The sequence below is a fragment of the Cucurbita moschata genome, unplaced genomic scaffold (assembly GCF_002738365.1).
Source record: "Cucurbita moschata cultivar Rifu unplaced genomic scaffold, Cmos_1.0 Cmo_Scf00009, whole genome shotgun sequence".
Taxonomy (NCBI): domain Eukaryota; kingdom Viridiplantae; phylum Streptophyta; class Magnoliopsida; order Cucurbitales; family Cucurbitaceae; genus Cucurbita; species Cucurbita moschata.
Genome location: NW_019268525.1, coordinates 2,425,396 through 2,445,350, shown reverse-complemented (window position 1 = coordinate 2,445,350; position 19,955 = coordinate 2,425,396). Strand labels below are relative to the sequence as shown.

At 38.0% G+C, this 19,955-nt stretch overlaps 5 protein-coding genes across 8 annotated transcripts; 3 read left to right on the top strand and 2 right to left on the bottom strand.

Moving 5' to 3' along the window:
* Positions 1-814: 814 nt before the first annotated feature.
* LOC111447830 (PXMP2/4 family protein 4-like) lies at positions 815-2,452 on the top strand. Its single transcript, XM_023087181.1, has 4 exons — positions 815-1,269; positions 1,611-1,839; positions 1,911-2,035; positions 2,116-2,452. The coding sequence occupies exons 1-4, from the start codon at positions 934-936 to the stop codon at positions 2,194-2,196; spliced, it is 771 nt and encodes a 256-aa protein (XP_022942949.1). The 5' UTR covers positions 815-933; the 3' UTR covers positions 2,197-2,452.
* A 152-nt stretch (positions 2,453-2,604) lies between these two features.
* Positions 2,605-4,554, bottom strand: LOC111447829. Of its 2 annotated transcripts, none has more exons than XM_023087180.1 (2): positions 4,314-4,554; positions 2,605-4,004 (listed from the first exon to the last, which is right to left on the bottom strand). In XM_023087180.1, the coding sequence occupies exon 2, from the start codon at positions 3,893-3,895 to the stop codon at positions 2,834-2,836; it is 1,062 nt and encodes a 353-aa protein (XP_022942948.1). In that variant the 5' UTR covers positions 3,896-4,004; positions 4,314-4,554; the 3' UTR covers positions 2,605-2,833. The 2 variants fall into 2 exon arrangements, with proteins under 2 accessions (XP_022942948.1, XP_022942947.1); XM_023087179.1 differs by having other exon boundaries at positions 2,605-3,966.
* Positions 4,555-5,068: 514 nt separating this feature from the next.
* Positions 5,069-8,410, top strand: LOC111447518 (FAD-linked sulfhydryl oxidase ERV1). The gene is made up of 6 exons (XM_023086736.1): positions 5,069-5,330; positions 6,205-6,276; positions 6,841-6,888; positions 7,072-7,136; positions 7,836-7,913; positions 8,098-8,410. Exons 1-6 carry the CDS (start codon positions 5,124-5,126, stop codon positions 8,219-8,221), a joined length of 594 nt encoding a protein of 197 aa, XP_022942504.1. The 5' UTR covers positions 5,069-5,123; the 3' UTR covers positions 8,222-8,410.
* Positions 8,411-8,500: 90 nt separating this feature from the next.
* Positions 8,501-19,607, bottom strand: LOC111447517 (BTB/POZ domain-containing protein NPY2-like). 3 transcript variants are annotated; one of them, XM_023086735.1, is made up of 7 exons: positions 19,047-19,598; positions 16,204-16,273; positions 14,946-16,109; positions 14,602-14,815; positions 10,761-10,878; positions 9,010-9,135; positions 8,501-8,917 (listed from the first exon to the last, which is right to left on the bottom strand). In XM_023086735.1, exons 1-7 carry the CDS (start codon positions 19,106-19,108, stop codon positions 8,794-8,796), a joined length of 1,878 nt encoding a protein of 625 aa, XP_022942503.1. In that variant the 5' UTR covers positions 19,109-19,598; the 3' UTR covers positions 8,501-8,793. The 3 variants fall into 3 exon arrangements, 2 of the variants coding, with proteins under 2 accessions (XP_022942503.1, XP_022942502.1); XR_002711283.1 differs by lacking the exons at positions 14,602-14,815; positions 14,946-16,109; positions 16,204-16,273; positions 19,047-19,598 and adding an exon at positions 11,037-11,128 and having other exon boundaries at positions 9,010-9,128; positions 10,761-10,906; XM_023086734.1 differs by lacking the exons at positions 8,501-8,917; positions 9,010-9,135; positions 10,761-10,878 and having other exon boundaries at positions 13,800-14,815; positions 19,047-19,607.
* Positions 11,570-13,199, top strand: LOC111447519 (40S ribosomal protein S29). Its single transcript, XM_023086737.1, has 3 exons — positions 11,570-11,739; positions 12,802-12,901; positions 12,996-13,199. Exons 1-3 carry the CDS (start codon positions 11,678-11,680, stop codon positions 13,002-13,004), a joined length of 171 nt encoding a protein of 56 aa, XP_022942505.1. The 5' UTR covers positions 11,570-11,677; the 3' UTR covers positions 13,005-13,199.
* Positions 19,608-19,955: the final 348 nt, after the last annotated feature.

The following is a 19,955-nucleotide window of genomic DNA, read 5'->3' as shown; positions in this document are numbered from 1 at the left end:
TGCTTCAAAAAGTCACCAACCCACGTGTCAGTTCCCCGGACACGTGTCAAAAAAGCTATGGTCCCTAATCAGACGTGTCCAGAAACTGACGTCTCCCCAATTAACCGGAATAAAGCCCTTCCCCACCCGTAATCCAATCCCACTCGCACTTCTTAACCAAAACATTATTTTAATCTTTATAGTTTGAGTTTATTTTATTTTTAACTTTTATATTCAAATTTATGGTGGTTTTATATCACTCAATAATTACCCTACTAAATATTTAATATTTAGCGATAAACTTTATATATATTTTTAATAATTCTTTTAAAAGAGAACAACTCAATAGCCCGACCAGAAATAATAAGTTTGGTTGAATTGAGTTTGTGAACTTTATTCGAATCACCAATCTAACTAATACAAAATTTTAAGATGGTCCAATTTTTTTTTTCAATTTAATTCATCCCCGTACACTTTCGTTCAAATTTAATCTCTATATTTTTAATAGATAAATGATAATAATAAATTTTATATATATAAAAAAAAACTATTATTAAAATTTAATAAACAAAGTTTTAGAAATTTAATAACAAATTAAAAATAATAAGTCCGACTTTAAATTTTATTAAAAAAAATAAAATAGGATAGTTGTCTCTTAGGCGGCAAAATTTTAAAGGTAATATTTTTTTTTATCGGTTTATTTCTTATAATCGAGAGAAAAACAATAAATAATTTTTTGTGAACAAGATGGCGAGTACAGCAATTTCATAGTCGAGCAAGTAGGCAAAGAAAACAAATTGTACTTGACTGCTTATTGGTACAAATGCAATATAAAATCCTCGTGGCGAATGGGACCGAGAAACGCAAATTTTGCAAAATTTTCTCTGTTTCGTCTTTCGTCTCGCTTCAAACTTCAAAACCCTTTTCTCATTTTCAACCCTAAACCCTAAAAGGATGATCGGCGCTTTCCGGAGGAGCTCCGGGCTGTCTGGATTGTTGCATTTTCGCCGTTCTTCTCAGTTGAAAGGTTCTAAGGCTTTTGAAGCTACTGCGATCGTGAGGAAGCAATCTCAGCCCATTCGGCCGTATTTCCGTTTGCCGGATTCTTTCAGGAAGACGAAGGAGGTTGGTGTTTTTCCATCGTTGCAGCACTCGTCTGTGTGGTCGGTTATTTCGTTTGCGAAGGTTGAGTTTCTCGAATGGTATTTGGCTATGGTGAAATGTCGCCCTGTTCTTACGAAGAGTATCACTTCTGCGCTTATTTACACGGCTGCTGATTTGTCGTCTCAGGTGAATTGTTTTGGAGCTTGCATCTACTCATGATGTGTTTGATGATTTGAAACCTCTGTTTTTAGGTTTTTTTTTTTATAGTCATTTTCTCTGTTCTTTGATTGCTCTTCATAGAATAATTTTCTTCTCGATCAAGGCTTTTGAACATCTGCATTCGTTAGAGATCGCCACTTCGAATGCTCTGGTTTGGGAATCAAATATACTTTGATGAGTCCTTTTCTCTGTTTTTAACTGTTCATCGTGCAACTTATTGTTCTCGTCTACTACTATTAATCCGTTGCTCTCATTGGAGATTGTAATTGTAAATGCTGCTCTGATTTTGGAATCAAATGTTCTTTCAGACCATTGCTCTGCCATCTTCAGAGCCATATGATTTAGTTCGAACACTACGTATGGCTGGATATGGCCTGCTGATTCTAGGGCCATCTCTCCATTACTGGTTTAACTTCATGTCAAGACTCTTCCCCAAGAAGGACATCTTCTCCACCTTGAAGAAAATGGCCTTGGGCCAGAGCCTCTATGGCCCTTCCATGACAGTCATTTTCTTCTCCATGAATGCATTTCTCCAAGGTACGCCATTTTCCACAACCTGCTTCATTTCTCAACCTTTAGATTACTAAGAATGATGTGCCTGAAAATAGGTGAAAATGGTTCTGAAATCATTGGCCGATTGAAACGAGATTTACTTCCTACAATGCTCAATGGTGTTATGTACTGGCCAGTTTGTGACTTCATCACATTCAGATTCGTCCCTGTTCATCTTCAAGTATGCCCTGTTCTTTAATCTTTGTCCATCTGATTCTCTTCCCTTCTCTTGTGGTTTTGAGTGTATGTTTGGTTTTGCAGCCGTTGGTCAGCAATTCGTTCTCATACGCGTGGACTGTTTACATGACATACATGGCAAGCCTCGAGAAAGCTGCCTCATGATCCGATCCCAATGGCTGAGCAATTTGGGATTTTGACAGTCCCTTTTGCAGGCTGATGCAGAAACTGGCAGCTTATTAGCACAGGAGGGAGAAAAATAGAGAGATTCTTTGTTCAGTTCATATAATTGTACAGAATTTCATGAGGGAACTTTCTGGGATTCTGTTTAGCAGCTACTTGGTGTACATTCTTCTTGTTTTTATTTAGTAATGAAGACCCATGTATTATCATTTATGTTATCACATAGCCTTTCAGATAATTGAGATTCTAGTTCGATCTTAAAGAGATGACTTACCATTTCTAACTTTCTTTCTACTTATAGGGACTAAATTCTAAATTCATCTACGAATTATAGAAGCTAAATTTGTAGTTTAACCGCATTACGATGAGCTAAGAACATGAACACAGGAGTACCTGAAGATGTAATAAGCTTTTATTAGATCATAAACATATTCCTCAGGACAATGACCATTGGAGCCTTTATCTACATATAACCTAATAAACATGATTTAAGGCACCAAATGGATCTCAAACCCTTTCATTACAAGAATCACAAAAATAAGCGTGGAACTTTAAAAAGACACAAAACCATCAAATTATTCACAATATATGATCACCTTTTGAATATATTCAGCTACTATCACTCTTCTAAAGCTCGTAAACTAATTTTCTCGAGCTGTATTGTTCGGTCTTTTCCGAGTAATTCAGGATTCAGTTGCATTGCAACACTGAAGTCCAACAAGGATGCGTTGCTCAACCGTTGAGATCTATGCCAATGTTGTTCCAGGGATCTGGTTCTTGAGTCAGTGATCGGTTGATTCCCCTCTCGTTCGCACCTTGATCGAGAGAAATTCAAACATGGCTCGATTAACCTCTTTAAATAAACATCAAGCGCATTGTTGAGAAGGTTTACACCATCCACAGATATATCAATCTGCTCCGTTTCCAACTTCTGCTTCAAATGAGTTCTTAGCAACCTTGTGTCGGGTAGCTCGCCACCATTTTGACATGTTGTTAAACGGTAGTTTCTTCCTACAGTTACATTAGACAGAGTTTTACCAGATCCAATGAAGTTCATGGATATACCAAATGGAGCAGTAACCGGGCTTCTGCTCTGAACTCCTGGACTCGCAGCCATCTGCTCGACCTCTTCACCGTCTTCTACAGATGCCATTTCGACAGGAGGACGACTACCAAGCGAATGCAACTCAGTTGCACTCTGCTGTTCTTGTGCCTTGAAAGCAAGTTCTTCAAGTTCAATATTCTGAGGCTTCCCACATGGTCCTAAAGGACTCGGGCGATCTCGAATCTTGCGGTCTCTACTAACCGGAGACCTGCCCTTACGAGGGGAAGAGAGAAATGCATCTCCATTAAGCGATTGAAGACAACTCTTCTGATATCCATGCACAACCTTGACACTGAGATTGGCTCCTACTTTCCTAGAACTGCTAAGAACAGGGGGAATTTTAGCAACACAGGCATTTCGAAGAATCGCTCTGATAAGCCGATTATGAAGAGGTATAACCTCCCTCCCAATGATCTGAATACAAAACTTGTCGAATTCCCTCTTGTTGATCTTTAAACTCAACAAGTTTTTAAGCTGATCAAAGTATTTCTCCGACCTCTGATGTCCAAGCTTTTGGTAGATCATCGCTTTCAGCTCTGAAGTGTCTATACGAGAACTATCTTTCCTCGGAATCATTTTCAGAGCTGTAATTTCAACAATGGCTGAATCCGAGATAAAGCCCTAAGAATCCCCCTTCAACAAGTAGACTAATAGGGCAAGAACTTTTCATCAGAAATCCAGAAACCTAAATTTCACAGCTAAGTATCAAATCTTTTCCAATATCGCAACTAAACGATTGATTATCAATAGCCGAACTTATGAATCACAACGAAGAAACCAAACTGGAGAACAGCTCGAAACGAACCAAATTTGATTCAAAACAAAACATCGATTGCAGCAAAATCGCGCTCTAACAAGGGTTTTCATCATCGTCGAAAACATAAAAACTAAAAGCCTAAAGCATCGTAAACGTAAAAAAATCATTCAATTCCAACTTCAAATTTGAAGGTGAAGTGCAAACCCTAACAAGCAGGCAATCAATTCAGAAACTCACCGAAAAGAAATGACGGAATTGTGTAACTGGGATGAATGATGGATGAATTTAGCGGCGTCTTCTGAATCGAAAATTCGCAAGTTTTTGCCGCTTCTTTAAATTGTTTAATCTTGAATCGATCGCTTTTGGTGATTTGCAGATAGGAGACCGAAATCAAAACAGCGATCATCGACCAGAGTTCTTGCGAATGCGTTTGTCCCTCGGCCAATCGTATCGCATTTCAATTACGCACGTGCGCCTTTCCTTTTTTCTTTTCCTCCCACTAATTCCAAACATGTTTTTCTTTTATTTTTATTTTGTTTATAGTTCCCATTTGTTGGGAGTGGATAAAAAGAAAATACATTTTCAATAAATAAATAAAACACGTATTTTGTATAAAATAATTAGACTACGCGATCCCATTAAATAAATTAAAGATATCTGAGTGAATTTCGTCTTAATTCATCTCATTTTTTGAAGTTTAAATTTTAAATAAAATAAAAATGTGAAATTAATAAAAAATTATCCATAAATTAATGAGAATAAAAAAATATTTTTAATATGTCCATTGAGATAATTTTGAAATTTTTAAATATTTTTTAAAGGTATTAATGAAAATTTTGAATATTCAATAATATTTTTTTAAATACTTTTAAAATTTAAATGGTATTTTTTAAATTATTTTAAAATTTTAAATATATTTTAAAAATAAAATATTAATAAACTTTTAAAAGTTTTAAAGCTATTTAAGTTGAGGAAGATTTCCGGACATTTCCGATTAAGCGTATCTGATAACATCCGCAGAGCTTTTTCCCGCTCAGATTTCCGAACATGCCTGAGTTCGCCTTGCAAGCTCTCTTTGAAACTGCTCAAAAGATTTCGACTTCCATTCAAACCCATCTCTCTAATCTTCTTCCGCAGCCGCCCCACCATTCACGGCCCTACCATAAACCCCTTTCTTCCCCTTCTTCATCGTCATATGCTACTCCTTCATACACTGATGCCACTTATTTGCAATCTGATGAAGTTTTCAAAAAGGTAATTTTAATTTTTTTTTCACTTCTTTTCTTCTCTAGCCTGCGATTGAGCTGTTATGTTCAAATTTTGGTTGCTGTAGCTGTATTTTTCGTGAATTGACTCGAATGCTCTGTAAGTGTTTGATTAAAGTCCTGAAAGAAAAGTAATCTGCTTTTCATTTGTCTTTTTGAGATTGTTGAATTTGTGATTCATAGCATGTGCATCTAATTTCTGAAATCTTGAGGCCATTTTGGGTTGTGTTTTTACTTGGTAGCTTCTTTAATTTTATTTTCACTTCTTTCCTTCTCTTGCCTGCGATTGAGCTGTTATGTTCAAATTTTGGTTGCCGTAGCTGTATTTTTCGTGAATTGACTCGTATGCTCTGTAAGTGTTTGATATAAATCCTGAAAGAAAAGTAATCTGCTTTTCATTTGTCTTTTTGAGATTGTTGAATTTGTGATTCATAGCATGTGCATCTAATTTCTGAAATCTTGAGGCCATTTTGGGTTGCGTGTTTTTACTTGGTAGCTTCTTGAGAATTTGTCCCAGGTTAAGAAATGGCTTTTGTATCAAATAAAACAGTTTAATGGATTTCTTGAACTGAATCAGAGAAAACAATAGGATTTAATATCTCATGATCACAGCTAAGCTGATACCAATTTCCATTGTAATCTAAAAATGGAGCTTGGGTTGGTATGAAAAAAGACTGCTTGAAGAAACAAAATGAAATCCATCTACGCAAAGTTACTTACCATTGAGAAAATTTTGAACTCATTCAGTTGCAATGATCATTCGGCTGTGTTATGTATCAGCTTCTTTGTGTAGTTCCTATAGAGTTGATTTTGAAATTCTCATACTGGTTTGGTTTTGATTTGAAAATTTTTATTGAGGAAAGCCTGCTGCACCTGTAACTAAGGAAGCGCTTGGAAGGGCTACGTGGACTTTTCTTCACATCCTTGCTGCTCAGGTTTTCTCAGCAATGTTACCTTTTTAATTTTGTTCTCCACCATTGACGTTGAAATCTCTATTTATATGTGTATATATAAACACGCAATGCAACCCAAGTATAATTATCTAGTTCCCCAAGAACCTTGAGGAATTATTGGATCAACTCCTTTGTCCTCATCCTTTCAAATCCACAGCTAGTTTTTTTATTTTAAAAAAAATGGTAAAGGCTTTGATTTGGGAAATTTGGTTATGAGGACATACAAGAACCGTCAAGGATAACGTTGAAAAAGGACAGTGGTTTTTGAAAACCAGTGCGATTTTTGGCCTCTTTATGGTGTAACTTCGGAGAGAACCCTGTAATTCTTCCTTCCTTCATGCTCTTCTCAGACTGCAGCTGTTTTTGTAATCTCTTTGGCTTTCTCTCTTCCCCTTTTTTGTGTATTTTTCTTTATAAATTAAATGTCTTTCTCTAATTAGAAGAAACAACCTCCCACCCCATTCAAGCATGAAGAGATAACAATTCAATATATATTCCATGCCTTCCATTCAAATCTATTGAATTGTTGGCCTTTAATTTTGACAGTACCCAGATCACCCGACGAGGCAGCAGAAGAAGGATGTAAAAGAATTGGTAGGGTATCCTTTTTAAACCATGTGTAGGTCTCTTGTTCCACTCTATTAGCCTTTTCAAAGATGTAAAGCTTCATTTTGAGTGCTATGATTAATTTTGTCTTTAACTTAGACAAACGGATCCTTGAGCTTGTGATAAAGCATGGACAATGGCTATATGTAATAACTTGTGTTGTGTGTGCAGATGGCAATATTATCTCGCATGTATCCCTGTGGAGAATGTGCAGACCACTTTAAAGAAGTTTTGAGGTATGTCGTTTATCCTCTCTTCAAATTGAGTATGCCTGGAAGCCCTTCCACTAGACCTTAATATTTGTTCATTTCTAAAAATACTATGACCTTTTATAATCCTTTTAAGAAAATGGAAAGGGGACTAATAATAATTTTTTAAAGAAAATGTAAACTTCGTTGTTTAAGGATATAATCCTATGGATAAAATGTAAACTCATATCTTGTTCCTTTTCTTTTACCCTTTTTTTTCAACATTTTATGTATCATTGAAGTAAATGGTTTTGTTCAGAAAAAAATGTTTTATAAATGAGTATTAATGTAACATCCGATATTGTCCGCTTTGATCCGTTACATATCGCTCACAGTCTCACGATTTTTAAAATGCGTCTATTAAGAAGAGGTTTCCATACCCTTATAAGAAATGTTTTGTCTCCTCTCCAACCAACGTGGCTTCTCAAAATCCACCCTCCTTGGGGGCCAGCGTCCTTTCTAGCACACCGTCTGGTGTTTGGCTCTGATACCATTTGTAACATCCCAAACCCTCGCTGCTAGTAGATATTGTCCGCTTTGGCCTGTTAAGTATTATTGTCTGCTAGTAGATATTGTCCGCTTTGGCCTGTTAAGTACTCCCCTCTTCAATCGATGTAAGATCTCACAATAATCTTATTTTTTACCCAAAATCTTCCAGTAGTAATTTTTTTGGTGATTGTTTTACAGAGCAAACCCTGTGGAGGCAGGATCTCATGCTGAGTTCTCCGGATGGCTGTGCCGTGTACATAATGTTGTCAATCGAAGGTTATTTCTCAAACAGTGATTCATTTCATCAGTTCCAAACTAATTAATTTGTCTTCAACCGTATAATTTCTATATCATAACTCTTTAGGTTTCACTTAGTTGACTCACAAGACATATTTTGTTTGAACCAGTGTTTTAAATCGTATTAATTTGGTTATCTCCGTTTCGATGGTTACTACTGCAGTCTCGGAAAACCAAAATTCCCATGCGAACGTGTCGACGCAAGATGGGGCAAATTGGAATGTGAGCAACGTGCCTGTGATGTGCTTGGAAGCTTGCCAAATTTTGGGGACGAAGATAGACGTTGATACTGGTTACAGCCTACAACTATCACAGCGAGGTCTACATTCTCATAGTAATTACAGTTGCAACGATGTTTATTTGTCATACTTAAAACATTGCATCTTCATCATACTGATTCTTATGCAATGCTGCAACTTCAATGGCTTGATATAGGTTTCTACTGCGTTCGAATTGAATGTCTCTGTTTCACATCTTCTTCTGTCTTCTTTTTTTCTAAATTTTCTTCAATGATAAGTGAAGCTGGATTGACGAAAATGACTTGAAAAGAGATATATTTTGCTAGATAGTTGAAACTGTGAGAACCAATTTGATTTATCATCAAGATCTGTAAGAAGTCCCTAAAATTTTCCTGAACAAGATAGGAGATTCCAACTTTTTGTCCCTCATATCTCTGTAAAAGAAACAATCAGCAACCCATCATGAACATCTGACAAGCTCAACCCAATTCATGTGAAGAACATCACATTTTGAAATGCTCACTTCCTCAAACTAAGAGACCAAGACACCTAAAGATATCAAGACTATAAAAATTACAACACAAGTCTCAAATTTAAGTCTCCCTGCAGGAAGATTAAGCCTATCGAAATGGCGGGACCTCGCCGAATTTTAGTATATAGGCAACTTCGTGTACTGGTCGTAATTCCTGGATCAATTGCGCATCTAAATATGCATCGCAGGAGAAACACCAAACTGACAAATCACTGTTTCCAAATGCAAATTGTTAATAAACAAGGCATCGAGGAACCTTAAGAGCAGAAAGTAATGTATCATTAAGGAACCATTTTACATTTACCTGTAGCTGAGTGCAAGACTGTGATTTGATTGCTGATAATGTTGAAGCATGTGCTTGTTCACAAAACGACTACAGAAGACATTCTTACAGCATAAACACAACCAGTTCTCCTTGGGATTCTCACATCTTGCATAAGTAGATTGTTCTATGGATTAATAAACCAAATAAATAGGTGTTTTCCAAATCATGAAACTGAAACCAAACAGAAACATAAAAATGGGTCTGAAGGCACTTACAGACCGAAAATTATACACCACTTGTAAAGTTAAGATACCAAAACATCTACTTATATTAGACTCGTACAGACCATCTAAAAGAGATGTCCAGCTGAAATGGATTTACTTGAATCATTTATATATGATATCGATGGAATACTAACTTCCAATGGTGGCCGCCTTAGTGGTAAATGCTTGAAATTTTGAAATATATCCTTCAAGATCTTTTGGGAATGACATGAAGAACTTAAACCTTTAATGTATGGCAGCAATGGAATACTAACTTCCGATGGTGACCTTAGTGGTAAAGGCTAGCTTTAAGAGATAATAGGAAGTAAGGGGAAAAAGAGGCTTTGCTATTGCTAGTTGGGCTCCTCGCCTTTATCTGACTTGGCTTCACTATTGCTTATGATATTTATTGTGGTTGGCCTAAAAAGTCGTATTCCTACCTGATTATCTAGTGTATTAAGTTTCGCCATAAGCAAGCAAGATGAGGTCAACCCTCTCCCCATCAGTCGAGCTGCTTCGCCCCTATTTCTAAAGTTCGTAGACAAGGCTCATTCCGTACTTGACTTACGAGCTGGTGTAGTACTCGCCCCTATCTCTAAAGGGGCTTATGCACTCCACTTGCTGTCATATAAACGAGATCTTGGTTTTAAAGCCTCCATGTAGACAATAAATTTAAAATCTTTATTGTCTCTTGGAGTGGGTGTTGCTCCTAAGGATTAGTGGAGGTGACTATGAACATAATTGCAGGGAGGGGAGCCTCCAGATATCTAAGATTCGTCAAAAATAATTTAGGTAAGAAAACAATTCTCTGATAAACCAAATCTAAGCCAGCATAAGAGGAAAGTCCACGATACATTAAAGGCATTACTATATTTTCACGTATTGCCATGTTTCATAAATCACAATAGCCTCATTGAGATGAAAATCTAGTAAGCTGTTCATGCAAGGTTTGAGGAAATCTAATCTACTCACGAATGAATGAAACACAATAGATGGGAGGAAGACAATGTAACGGCCCAAGCCCACCGCTAGCAGATATTATTCTGTTCGGACTTTCCCTCAAGGTTTTTAAAAAGCGTTTGCTAAGGAAAAGTCTCCACACCCTTACAAAGAATGCTTCGTTTTCTTCCCCAACCGATGTGGATCCCACAATACAGCATACACAAACAAATAGCTTAACGTATACCATATTTCTACCCTATTTTGTTCCTTGAAAATAGCAAAGCATTAGAAGAAAGGAAATTCAGTTCTGATTTCCTATTTGAATCCAGGAAGAAGAACATGGCCAGTTTTCTAGACCTTAACCTAAAACTTTGGGGTGGATACCATATTTCAGAGTCTTCATAGATACCCAAGGAGATTCAAACCCACAATCCAAAAAAAGACATCATTCTTAACTGTCTGACAAAGAAATTCTCAAATCAAACAAAAATTAAGCACATAACCCTTCAGCAATGTCCACAGCAGAAATGAAAACCCCACTGAAAAAGGAACTACACACACGGTTTAGGGTATAGAAAAACTGACTCGCAGCAGGCAGTATCAGGGGGTGGAATATGAGCAAGGTCGGAACACAGCGAAGGGAGATGATCACAAGAAGTCAAAGCTTCGACCCATCCCGATTCAGCACCGTACAAGAACTCTTCTCCAACTTCCTCTTCGATTACGCATGGCTAGAGAAGATGAAAACAACATTTTAGCCAAGATCACCGATTCAATTCAACAGCGACAAAAGAAAAATAGGAACTAGGATATTTTCCGGCGACTCGAAGAGAACTGGCCGGAGTGTTCTGATTACGATACCGCTGGGTTGGAGGAGGAGGAGCCGGCTTCGTTTGCCATTGATGAACGATGAACAGAGAATTTCAGGAGTTGCTTGGACTTGATAATGCAATGACCTTCCTTCTTAATAAGGATTCCGCATTAATTTTTAACTAATACATTTTTCTTAATTAGTCTCGATTTATTATTAAAATATTATACAATTATTTAAATTAAAATTTTAAATTTATTACTAGAGCGGGAATAGTATGATATTGTCTACTTTGAACATTCACTATTCATCTGGGCTTCCCAAAAAGCCGGAGATAGTATTCCTTAATTATAAATTCATGATCATTCCCTAAATTAGTCGATGTGGGACTTTCATCAACCGACACAGATAACTAGTAACTAAGTGTTCCATAATTTATATATGAAAATTTTGTTATAAATTCATTTATTTTTATTTTTATTATTTAAAAGTGAGTGAAAATTATAATGGGACGGATTATCAAACCCGGCCCAAGCGGGTCGGGTATTTTTATAAGTGGATAAAATCGTAAATACGCTACAATTAGGGTTTTATTTCTCATATAAAATCAATCCTTTAAATCCGTCGTCTTCTTCCTCGCAAGAATTCTGCTTCACATTGTGATTTCGAAGCGTCTCAATACCTCACGATCATGGGGCACTCCAACGTGTGGAACTCTCATCCTAAGAGCTATGGGCCTGGTTCTCGCACCTGGTAAGAAAATATCTTCTCACTCCTCTGGAACGTTAGTTTTGTTTTCTGTTTTTGTTTGGTTTATTTGAAGGATTCGGGAGTTCGTCTACGAAGTAACAAATATTTTAGTGTATATATCTCTCTTTAATGTTTGTTCTTGCGCGATTTGTAATCAAATCTGAAGAGTATTGCGGTTGATGATGCATTATGTATTACTATTCGTGTTTTACCAGGAAGGATTGAATAGATAATCAGATGCCTAAGTTTCTGTTTCCAGTTTATATAACATGGCTTTAAGCTGTCCTCTTCAAGGTTTTCCCAACTTGGATGAGATTTTGAGATGCTTAAATTTTGTGCTGATGTGTGGGGTTTCTGTTGTTACTGCATCGTAAGAGTCGTTACAATGGCAGATGAATTTCTAGTTTGACCTTGGATTTATATAGTGATCGTATCAAAGATCAATAGTTTTTATGATGTATGGTATTTCGTTTTCTATGTCCTTAAGAGTACATTATTTATTTCATTGTACGCTGCCTATAATTTTAGCATTTTATCCGTTACTGAACGATGATTGTTCTTCGTTTGGGTGAGTCATTTGAATTTCTAAGTTTAACTGGATGAATTATATATGAAGTGTGTTTAGATGGAATATGCCTAATATTATTCGAGAATTCTCGAAGTTGGTTAACTTTAAAAGACAACCCATTAGATGCATGTTGGAGCGGGGAGTGATTTTGAAATAGATGAAATCACTTTTATTGTATTCAATATCACTTAACATGTTTTTAGTTATTCAAGATCAATATTTTGGTATGAAAATCACCTTTTAATATGTAAGATCCAACATTAAGTTGATTTTGAATGATTAAAGACATGTTTTGGTGTAGCTTTGAACGTAACAAAAACTGATTTTAAACATTTTAAAATCATGATTAAAATCATTTCTAAACATGCCTTATGGCTAGATTTTTTGTCTATAAGCTATCAGGCTTATGGATGTCTAGGGTTTAATTTTGTCTCATAATCATTGACTGCTGAGAAAGTTGAATTTCATTAACCTTTTTCTGTCAATTCTATTCTCAGTCGTGTGTGCGGAAATCCTCATGGTTTGATCAGGAAGTATGGACTTATGTGTTGCAGACAATGCTTCCGTAGCAATGCCAAGGAAATTGGCTTCATTAAGGCAAGTTATCTCTTTGGTCTATACTGTTTATTATTTGTAGTGACACTCCTTTATCTTCTGCATTATCTAAACTTTGAACTTTCCATTTTTGCAGTACCGCTAAGAAGCTTATATCAGAGACGATGGGTTGAATTCTTTTTTGAAGATTTCCCCATGTTTTGCGATGTTTTTGCTCTTATTTACTTGGTCTGAAAAATGGTTGTTATTAGACGACAATTGTGACACTTTGCTATGAACTACCATATTTAACGTTTCTTAATTGAGCTTGCCCTTTGATATATTTTGTCAAAGATTCCTTATATTGTTTTTCCAGTCTTTAAGCGTATTCATTACGTGATGTCTCTTTTTGGTGCATCTAGAGCAGCGATTAATTCGTTAATCCATCACGTTTTTAAATTAAAAATTGTATGGTTACAAATTGTGTTCATGTGATTTGCCAATGTTTGTGTTTTAGAATTGATTTCAATTTCTTCTATATGTTTCTATCTAAATAGAAATAATTGACCATACACAAATTATGACAAGAGAGGGTGGTACGAAATTTTTTTGCATAAAACCTCATTTGGGACATGAGGGAAAAAGATCAAGTTGACCCTTGTGATTGTGAATATTGATGCACAAATTTCGTTCGACCTTTGGGCGAAATGTGTCTAAAGGAGGAAATTTTATGGAGCAATCTCATCATCTCCACCCTTGGGAGCTACGAGGTCACTCCAAGGACATTTTCAGTATCTGGTGGTCACAGAACGATCATAGAACAACAACCCTATTCAATAAGTGGAACACATTAATTGTCCACTTTTAACGATCATAGAATCTTATTCGTGAAATGTATTAGTATTAGTTCATGAAATATATTAGTATTAGTGGGTGACCATAAGTTCATATGAATATAGGATGAACAAAAGGCATTCGCATTATCATTTTATTTGAAATATGGTCTCAAATGTTAATGCAGGGGGTTGAAGTTGAATAGCATGAACAAACACTTGGCATCTGAATGCATATTTTTGTGATTCCCCCTCTCAAGCCTTTTATTTTAAGATGAATCAATTCTTTGCACCCAATAAACCTAACCTAAGACACCTTCTTTAGGAGACAAAGAGGCCAATACACCAACTCAAAGTGCTCTCAAAAGCAAACACAATGCCTTATTCCATTCACCTGAACAATATTACAGAATCATTCTCATCCTTCTTTCATCAAATCTCTGTTAGACTTCATAACCTCCCCATACATACTAATACTGTTGCCCTTAATTGCTATACTCTACACGCTCTTAGCCTATATATACTTTCATTCTTTCCTCATTTTAGCCATTAATGGTCACCCAAAACTCTTCTCATCTGAACCACTAAAAGCCCACTGCTAAGAAACGGAATGCCTTCTGTTCCTCGACGGTGTCGACTTACCTTCCTCTTGATTACCAGAACCGAGGCTCTCCGATGAATCCGAGCCGCTGTTCTCGCCATATCCTCCTTTGCTTGACCATAGCTTTGTGAAAAGCTTCTTTGACTTGAGCAAGCCTTTCATTTTACTAAGAGCTGCTTTCTCACTGCCTCCTCCTCCTCCTCCTCCACCAGTAGCTAGCCTCAAGGAAGCTAGCTCTCCTTTGAGGGCCTTCAGCTCCTCAGCCATGGTAACAGCATCCCACTCTTCCTCTGGGGTTGTACCTGATCTCGAACTTCCGTGAGACCCACTTGTTAGATCCTTGACGCCTTTAGGTAGCTCGGGTGTGCTGCTGCCCGATGATGTCGATGCCCTGACTTGCTCGAAAAATAGTACCTGCACAACCATGCGTAAAGGGAGTCGTTCGTTTTGTACGGCGTGAATGCACGCCTCTGCAGATAGTTTCTTACAGTCTATCAATTTGCAGATTCTTTTTCTATCACTCTTGCTGATCCCCGGATGTTCCTGTAAATCAAGTAATGAACTTCTATTTGAAATTCGGTTGGAAAAATGAACATAACTTATGATGCAAACGACTACGCTATATGAACATAACATTCTAATGAATCGAAAGCCAAAAACTTCAAACTGGTACCTTCAGAAACATGTCGATACCTCGATAAAGCCCGTCGTGTGAAGGCCGAGCGATGCCAGACACCATTTCTGCAAGATTAATGAACTTCACTGATGGTAGATTAGGATCCTTAGCAATTTCAACAAGGTAACCATCGATCAATTTTGCCACCATCAACTTAGTAGCATCTGATAAAATCCCTGGCCCTCTTGGCTCTTGAAGCTCACTTCCCTCTTCAACCGACTCGATTTCACTATTATGATCTTGCAAAAGAAACACTTCCACGATTTTCTGCACGGTATTAACATCATACATAACTTCACCTTCCGGTGCTCGTAACAAAAGATCGTTCACTGAAGCCTCCTCTAGCTGCTGCCCGATTCGTCGAATGAGCTCTTCTTTGGTCTCGTCTCCAGAAGCTATGACAATGCAAGCCTTCAGCAATTTGGACAGAAAACTACTTGAGACACTGCCTTTCTCGGCAGGTAACAGCCAGACAATCGTGGCCACTGCCGATTGGTACTTCGGCAGATCCCCACATTGAAGCACGCCTTTGCTAAAACCCGGAAGATATCGGTAAGCATAAGCTTTCAACGCTTCGCCAATCACATTATTAGGAACTATTCCTTTGTTCTTTATACTCGCTATAACACGTTTATATAGATCAATTTCAAGCTCACACAGATCCTCAACCCACCAGTCTTTCGGCACACTGCGATTCCTGATACCGTTCCAGTTAGGATCGTTCCCGTTTTCCTCCGGTAGTTTCTTACGGTTGTACGTGTAAGACCAATCAACTTTAGCAACATCAGAAGAGGCCTTTACAGCAATAGCTTCTATGCAATTGCTTACTAGTTTCAGTTCCTCAGACAATGACATTAATGCCTTTGTAGTCTGAAGAACAATGATCGAATCCTTCCAGCTCCGAAAGATGCTCGAACTAAGGAAAACATCGATCTTGTACGCGAGGTTTCCCTTCTCCATTGTCTCGTGCATTCCTAGGTATTCAGCAGCACAACGAGCTGCGACTACGTTATAGGCATTAAGCGTTACGGTCATGCCATAGCAGAACTTGGCACATATCTCAAATGCCACGGAACCACCTGGGATGTCTGGAATGTAAATTTCATCATTGTGATCTGTGACCAACTTCTGCAAGTGAGCACTCTTTGACAGAAGGGGAAACTGCAAAAAATCCGATATCACTAACTTCCTAATACCGTTCCCACGGAGTTCGTCACGATCTACGAATATCTGTAAAGGGTAAGAATCAGCATACCTTATGGAGGTAAAACTTGATGTCCCCAACGATAACAGTGATGTCGGTGGCTAATTCACTTACAACATACCTGCAACATAAACGTGAAATGAGAAAGTTGCATGATTGTTTAATTTGAATATATAACAGCACAAGCCCTCCGCTAGTAGATATTGTCCGCTTTGGCCCATTACGTATCGTTGTCAGCCTCACAGTTTCAAAACGCTTCTATTAGGGAGAGGTTTCCACACCCTTATAAAGGGTGTGTCGTTCCACTCTCCCTAACACACGTGTTTTAAAATCGTGAGGCTGACAGCGATACGTAATAGGCCAAAGTGGACAATATCTGCTAGCAGTGAGCTTGGGCTGTTACAGAATATCACTTCCCCGTTAGCACATATTTCAACCAAATAAGATGCTCGTAAGTCTAAATTATTAGTACCGTTAACGCATTAACGTTAAAGCATATAAATAACAGTTATCCACTACTATACATCAGAGTGAGCCATCCAATACAGAAAATTCTCATGCATTGAGGCTTTGAAAAGAAGTGAAAGCTGAATGTGGACAATGGTACCAAAGAACATACACAAACATTCAGCATTTCCTTGTGACAAGATTCTTAATGTTCCCAAAACAGACAGAGACAGAAAGGTGATTCTTAATGTTCCCAAAACAGACAGAGACAGAAAGGTGATTCTTGAGTTTAAAAAAATTCAAACGTGGAATCTCTCTACTATCATACTCGTGCTCTCGACTGTTTCGACAGCAACGAAATATGCTATTGGCTCACGATTCCAGTTCTTGTCTCAAAGCATCTTTCTAATGTGTGGTCATTTGAGCATGTTCGAAGTGTCGTGAACTTAATTCCATAGCATATGATTCGATCCTTTCCCCAAATACGTGTAGGCATAGCGGCCTAGATGTGTAGGAAACATTCTAACGCTACTTGAAAATTTGATGCACATGTAATGGACATTAGAACATATACAAGTGATGTTAGCTCTCCAATTTCAGCATAGTTTCGAAGCTCAAAATACTATATTCACTTTCCGACACGTGAATGATCCAATGAAGCAGTCGATAAACGAAAGTATAATCTATGAACCATTATAACTCGAGAATGATTATTGATCTGTAGAAGAGGTAATATCATTTACTAGAAAAGAGTTGATATTTGGTAATTTGGATTGTGTTTAATATACGATCTTAATCCTATGAAACATAAATGATTTTAGCTTCTTACATTGTTCATTTCTTTTTCCCAAGTTAGTCATATCTTCTCTCGAGACCCTACTGTAACAGCCCAAGCTCACCGGCTAACAAATATTGTTCTCGTTGGACTTTCCCTTCAGGGCTTCTCCTCAAGGTTTTAAAACGCGTATGCTAGGGAGAGGTTTCCACACCCTTATAAAGAGCATTTTGTTCCTCTGTCTAACCGATGTGGGATCTCACAATCCACCCCTTCGGAGCCCAGCGTCCTCGCGGGCACTCGTTCCCCTCTCCAATCGATGTGGGACCCCCCTTCGGCGCCCAATGTCCTCGCTGGCACATCGCCCATTGTCTAGCTCTAATACCATTTGTAACAGCCCAAAGCCCACCGCTAGCAAATATTGTCCTCTTTGGGTTTTCTCTTCCAAGCTTCCCCTCAAGGTTTTAAAACGTATTTGCTAGGGAGAGGTTTCCACACCCTTATAAAAAGTATTTTGTTCCCCTCTCCAACCGATGTGGGATCTCACAATCCACCTCCTTCGGGGCCCAACATCCTCGTTGGCACTCATTCCGTTCTCCAATCGATGTGGGGACCCCTCAATCTACATCCTTCAGGACCTAGTGTCCTCATTGGCACATCGCCCGATATCTAGCTCTAATACCATTTATAACAGCCCAAGCCCACCACTAACAGGTATTGTCTTCTTTGTGCTTTCCCTTCCAAGCTTCCTATCAAGGTTTTAAAACACGTATGCTAGGAAGAGGTTTCCACACCCTTATAAAGACTGTTTTATCCCTCTCTCCAATCGATGTGGGGACCCCCAATCTACCTCCTTCGGGACCCAGCGTCCTCGTTGGCACATCGCCCGATATCTAGCTCTAATACCATTTGTAACAGCCCAAGCCCATCACTATCAGATATTGTCCTCTATGTGTTTTCCTTTCCAGGCTTCCCCTCAAGGTTTTAAAACACGTCTGCTAGAAAGAGATTTCGACACCCTTATAAAGACTGTTTTATCCCTCTCTCCAACCGACGCGGGATCTCACACCTACGAATCGATACTTAACCCAACAACATCATACCACGTTCGATAACATCACCCTCATACAAAGAACAACACTATGTCAAGCTCATACTGCTTCCATAGCTACTCCTTTCATGGTTTATTTAGTTCAAATACATGGAAACAACGTTAAACAACTTCAATATCTTCTGAAACCACCTTAAAGTCATGAAACAGTTCACATCTAAATGAAAGTCAATAAAAGAAAATGAGGAGCCCCAACGATGAAGCCACTTAGTGGACACCCAAAGCAAAGATTTGAACCAACAAAACCATCATAGAAAAGAGTGAAAAAGAAACGAACTTGAAAGCTTTTGCCAGTCATTCTGAAAAGACAAAAAGTGAATAACAACCAAAGCTTCAACACACTGACCCTTTACCCCCACACAAACGCCTTTTCAAACAGACCATTCTTTCAAGAACATAAGAACAGCTACACAGCTAGTTGCTAAACCACCCCCAGCTCACCGCCGGAGAGCGGCGGATTGGGTGGTGGAAGTGAAGTATAAAATGCATGAAGCCAAGAACACTAATAATAATGAGTATCAACTAAAGCAAAGTGAATGAAGAAGGCAGAGGAGATCTCACCTAACATTGGTCCCATCAGTCTGAAACGAATCAGGTTTTGATCCAAGTTTCATGAACTTCATCTTCACAATCAAGCAATCAATGAAAGAACTTCAAGTTTTCTCAATCAAAACCACAAAAAAAACCCCTTTTTCTCAGAACCCCACAACGAAAATGACACCAAAATGAACTCAAAACGTCAACAAACAGCAACACTCCAATGCACAACCTTGCAAAAACCCCACGAGAGAGAGAGAGAGAGATTTAGCGATCAAGACTCTAAAAATGACCAAATTTGTAAAGAAAAACAGAGCATTTGTGGATATATGGATGTGGGGTGGATGGAATCTTGACAAAAACCGAGGCAAAAAGGTAAGAACGAGAGAAAAAAATGGGGGAAGGAAGGGTTTTGTGAAGTTTTTTAAAAAGAAAAAGGGTAAGAAAGTGGGTGTTTCCCCGGTCGGCGGCAAAGCCCACGGTGCCCGGGTCAGCTAGTCAGCTCTGGAGACATGGCTAACCCAAAAGCCTTCTAAAACACTAAAAATAAAAAGAATTCACATCTCTGGTGACTCTGTTTCTCTGTTTTCTCCTCTTTTTAAACCCCTTTTCTTAAAGCCTTTCAATTTGCAAGCCCCAACATATGCTATGCTATTCTATGCTATGATTCAAATGATAATGTAGATATCAATACTAATACTTTTGGGCTTCCATTTTGGTATCACTTAAATTATTATGCTATTCACCTTTTGTTTTGGTGTAACGAGAGAATCAATGATGAACTACCCAACAACCAAATCTGCATAGAAATTGGAGTGAATATCTAAAGAATCTATCAGAATATATAGTAGGGAAAAGGCTACGGTCAAGAATCATCAAGATCGAGTTTTTAATTGTGTATGCTCTGTAATTCAATAAACCCACATGAAAAAA